Genomic DNA, 3,782 nt, shown 5'->3' with positions numbered 1-3,782 from the left:
TTAAATCTTTTGTTTGCCCTGTTATATTTATATTAGTATTTAAATTATTATTATTATTATTATCAATAATTGAGGTGTCATCATATGGTAACGATGATTATAAATTATAATGATCATTTAGTCCAAATCATGACTTAATTATCATTGGGAGATGTTAAGCAATCTTTATAACAAAATCTTCCAAATTATAAACTCTATTCAATTGTAACAAGAACTCAATATGAATAGTTCCTTTATGGAGTTCAACCTTCTGCATTTTATTAACTGACCAAGCTAGACTATATACATACATACATACATACATACATACATACATATACATCATTCAAAAGGGATAGGTTTGACAATCAAAGAGGTTAAATGATCTTTCATAAAGCCGTTTGACGTTCCAATACCATCTCCATATCGGAAGATGAAATGAGCAGTGCGCGCCATGTTCAATGACATCTTTACAATCGATTTTGGAAGGGAGTTTTTGGCACTCTCCTCATTCATTTTTTTCCATGAATAGTTGATTAAGCTCTTTATGTGATTTTGAGCTTCTTCTTTGGATACACTTTCCTGTACCATGTAGCACTGGATGGATTTTGCCACATCACCTCTCTTACTTTCAGCCTTTGATCAAGGGAAAGAAACAGAAGGTTAGTACATCTTAAGGGATTTCAGCATAAGCATATAAAATGAGACCAACAAGTCAAATTAACCGCTTCTAAATCGACTTACCTCTGCAGTCCCTAAATCATCACTTAATCGAGTTATAAGAGATGCCCAATATATTAGCCCACAGCCATGCTTGAGACAATCAAGTGACTCTTTTGTTATGCTACCGCAGCCAAGCAGAACATAGGCATGGAGAATGGCTGCAGGACCACCAACAGAAATCCATGCATTTTCTAGGTACTCGTCCAAAGTTGGAGTGTATCCACGGGAAAACCACTGAGCTTCAACGAAATAAGATCTGCAAAGATTTGCCCACTGCAGAGAAACAATAATGCATCATGCCAATCAGGCATCTTCGAAATATCGATCGATCCACGACACTAATCGAAGAACAAACTATATTTTGTTTAATAGCTCACCGCTTCTCGAATGTGGGGTGAAAGATCCAATCCATGACTTTGGATGACATCAAAGAGTATTTCACTTGCAAAGTTATGCATGGCAACATAGCAAGTCTTCATGTACTCGGGAAGATTCTCCATTGCCTTCATTTCCGGCCATCTGCTCAAAATAATGGAAAAGTAAGAAAAAGACAGTGAATGAAAAAGGAGAATATGCTAATTAATTGGGAATCCAATTGATGGTTAAACTAGTATCAGAGTTATCGTGCTGTTATTATACCGATTCACAGCATCAGTAAAGCATTCAAGCTCATCCAGAGATCCATATACATCGTACATGTCATCAATAGCTGTTAATATGCATACGAATTTGGTGAGGCCTATCCTGCACTTTGAGAACTGTGGCTCAGAAACAATCCCCATTGCCCACAAAAAGTTCTCCATCAACCTGTCCCTTGAAAAGGGTAGCTTATCTTTGAAACCCAAATCTCTCCACCACCTAATCAAGGAATCAAATTTCGAACATGTTAAGATTATTGGCTTGTCTTCCATTAAATTAAGAACAGGGATCAAAGTAAACGTTACCTTGCTAACTCCTTAAGTTCTTGCTGATATACAGATTGCACTAAGTTGTAATCCAACATAGCCAGCTGAAGCAAAGTCAAGCTCTTTGTAGTATCCTTCTGATACACATCAATGAAGTTACGAGCTTCAACTCTAGACATCCTCCAATGTAGGGGTATTTCCAGTGACTCTTTCACTTGTATAGCAGAATTACTATCCAGTTTTTCCATTAACGATATCAGGCTTTTGGTACTAAAATCCTTAAACTCTTCCAAAATATTTTCTCCATGCATTCCTAGGCGAGAGGCTTCATATAAAGCCAAAAGTCCCTCCATGTCCCTGCTTAAACCGTCATGTATTAATTTTCCATCTCTGTTTCGAAATCTTTCGAACACATCTGTTTCACAAAACGTCACCCAGAAGTTAAAAAGTTGTTTACAAATAACCCCTCGAAACAAAGTGAAAATTTTATAGACTGATTCCATGTCATCACCTGAGCTAATTGGAAAACCGTGTTCTCTTGCAATACAAAAGTGCAAAGCAGTCTGGAAAAGATTGGTAGTGAGATCTGGGTAACAGAGATTGAGAGCTACTTCAATCTCCTTTTCAAAGTGGTAAGCCACTCCTAACCGCTGCACTGTGTCAATAAGCTTTAGCAGGAAACAGGGGTCTTTATTATTGGATGTAAGCAAGCACTTAGCATTTTGTTTCAACTGCTCCAATCGGGTCGAGTGGAACTCATACTGCAAGACAAGAAGCATGCACGTTTACAACAAATATGTACGTCAGCCGTGTCTTTCAGAAAAATAAAATGACGTGCTTAGGGAGTGGAGTTAATTACAGTGTAGGGAGTACTCAAGGACTGAATGAGGTTGGGGTCCCAAATGGTAGGATGATAATTCGCTGATCTCCGTGGTTTTGCTTGTAATCCATGGAGCTTTGAGACAATCATGGGGGGAAACATTGGAATTAGTCCTTGGCTGCTGCTTCTTCTTCTTCTATTCTGTGGCAAAACTACGCGTCTTTGGCAGTTAAGAGTAACGCAACATGAGCTGGAGAGGGAGAAAAATATTGCCTCCATCATGCGGAGGATATCTTGTGAACAAGTTGAGAATTAAGATGGAAGCAGCATGTAAATCTCCTTCTTATATATAGCAAAACAAAACTGCTTGATCATTTTAGCTTCAAGCTGTGCTGTTGAGTACCATCCGTTACCTTTGTTTTTTTTTTTTTACTCTTAATTAGTAGCACGAGGAAAACATGCCACTGTAGAAAGCTTTCACTTAGCTTCTTCCTGTACGGTTTCTGAAAACAAATAATTCAGTCACTTTTATCATTGGGAATAGATTTATGCCTTGTTTGGGAATACAAAATATTTTATTTTATTTTTAAATTTTTTATAATTTTAATTCTTTCCAAATATTATTAAAATATAAATATTAAAAGAACCTAATGTTAAAAGAACCTTTTCTTTCCAGTGGGTATAGGAGATTCTTCCACCGAAGTGCCAAGTCCAAGTCCAAGTCCAAGTCCATGCACCTTAATGTTATTAGTATTCATAAAAAAAAAGGTTACAATACTAATAACATGCTTTTCATTAATGCTGACCCAGTTTATTGACGAATTAAGTATATAAAAAATAAGGAAGGAAATAAATATTTGCATAAAAAATTGCTTTTGCATCAGTTGGATCGATCTTAAAGGCAGTACTTGAGGCTTTCAAAAGCAGGGTTAAACAACATATAGCTAGCTAGGGACCCAATCACATATAAGATCAGGAAGAATACATTATTGGATATATGTAATATATAATCAGAAATTGCATGTGGCTGATCAACATTTCTACCTAACATACATAGGTAATTGAGGGCTTAAATTAATTAGAATAGTTTCAGTTTGTTGACTAATTTGCTAAATCATATTAAAGTACTTTGCTCATTTATATATATATATATATGAATATAGAGTAATATATATATATATATATATATCAAAACAAGTGAGAGACCACTATATATATAATATATATAAGTTTGAATTTTGATAGCATGAAGTCTATTTCTACACAGTCAATAATTAACTATCTAATTGTCTTGTTTTATTATTAAGTGATTGTTTCGTAGGTGGCACGTGTTTATGGTGTAGATATCCGGAACA

General features: G+C 35.6%; 1 protein-coding gene across 1 annotated transcript; it reads right to left on the bottom strand.

The window, feature by feature from the left end:
* Window positions 1-220: 220 nt before the first annotated feature.
* On the bottom strand, window positions 221-2,805 carry LOC108983472 (probable terpene synthase 9). The gene is made up of 7 exons (XM_018955115.2): window positions 2,467-2,805; window positions 2,119-2,368; window positions 1,647-2,022; window positions 1,342-1,560; window positions 1,080-1,221; window positions 724-975; window positions 221-615 (listed from the first exon to the last, which is right to left on the bottom strand). Exons 1-7 carry the CDS (start codon window positions 2,707-2,709, stop codon window positions 322-324), a joined length of 1,776 nt encoding a protein of 591 aa, XP_018810660.2. The 5' UTR covers window positions 2,710-2,805; the 3' UTR covers window positions 221-321.
* Between the last annotated feature and the right edge of the window lie 977 nt (window positions 2,806-3,782).

The sequence above is a fragment of the Juglans regia genome, chromosome 10 (assembly GCF_001411555.2).
Source record: "Juglans regia cultivar Chandler chromosome 10, Walnut 2.0, whole genome shotgun sequence".
Classification (NCBI taxonomy): Eukaryota; Viridiplantae; Streptophyta; class Magnoliopsida; order Fagales; family Juglandaceae; genus Juglans; species Juglans regia.
The sequence above is the reverse complement of the archived record's forward strand: the minus strand, read 5'-3'. Positions and strand labels throughout refer to the sequence as shown.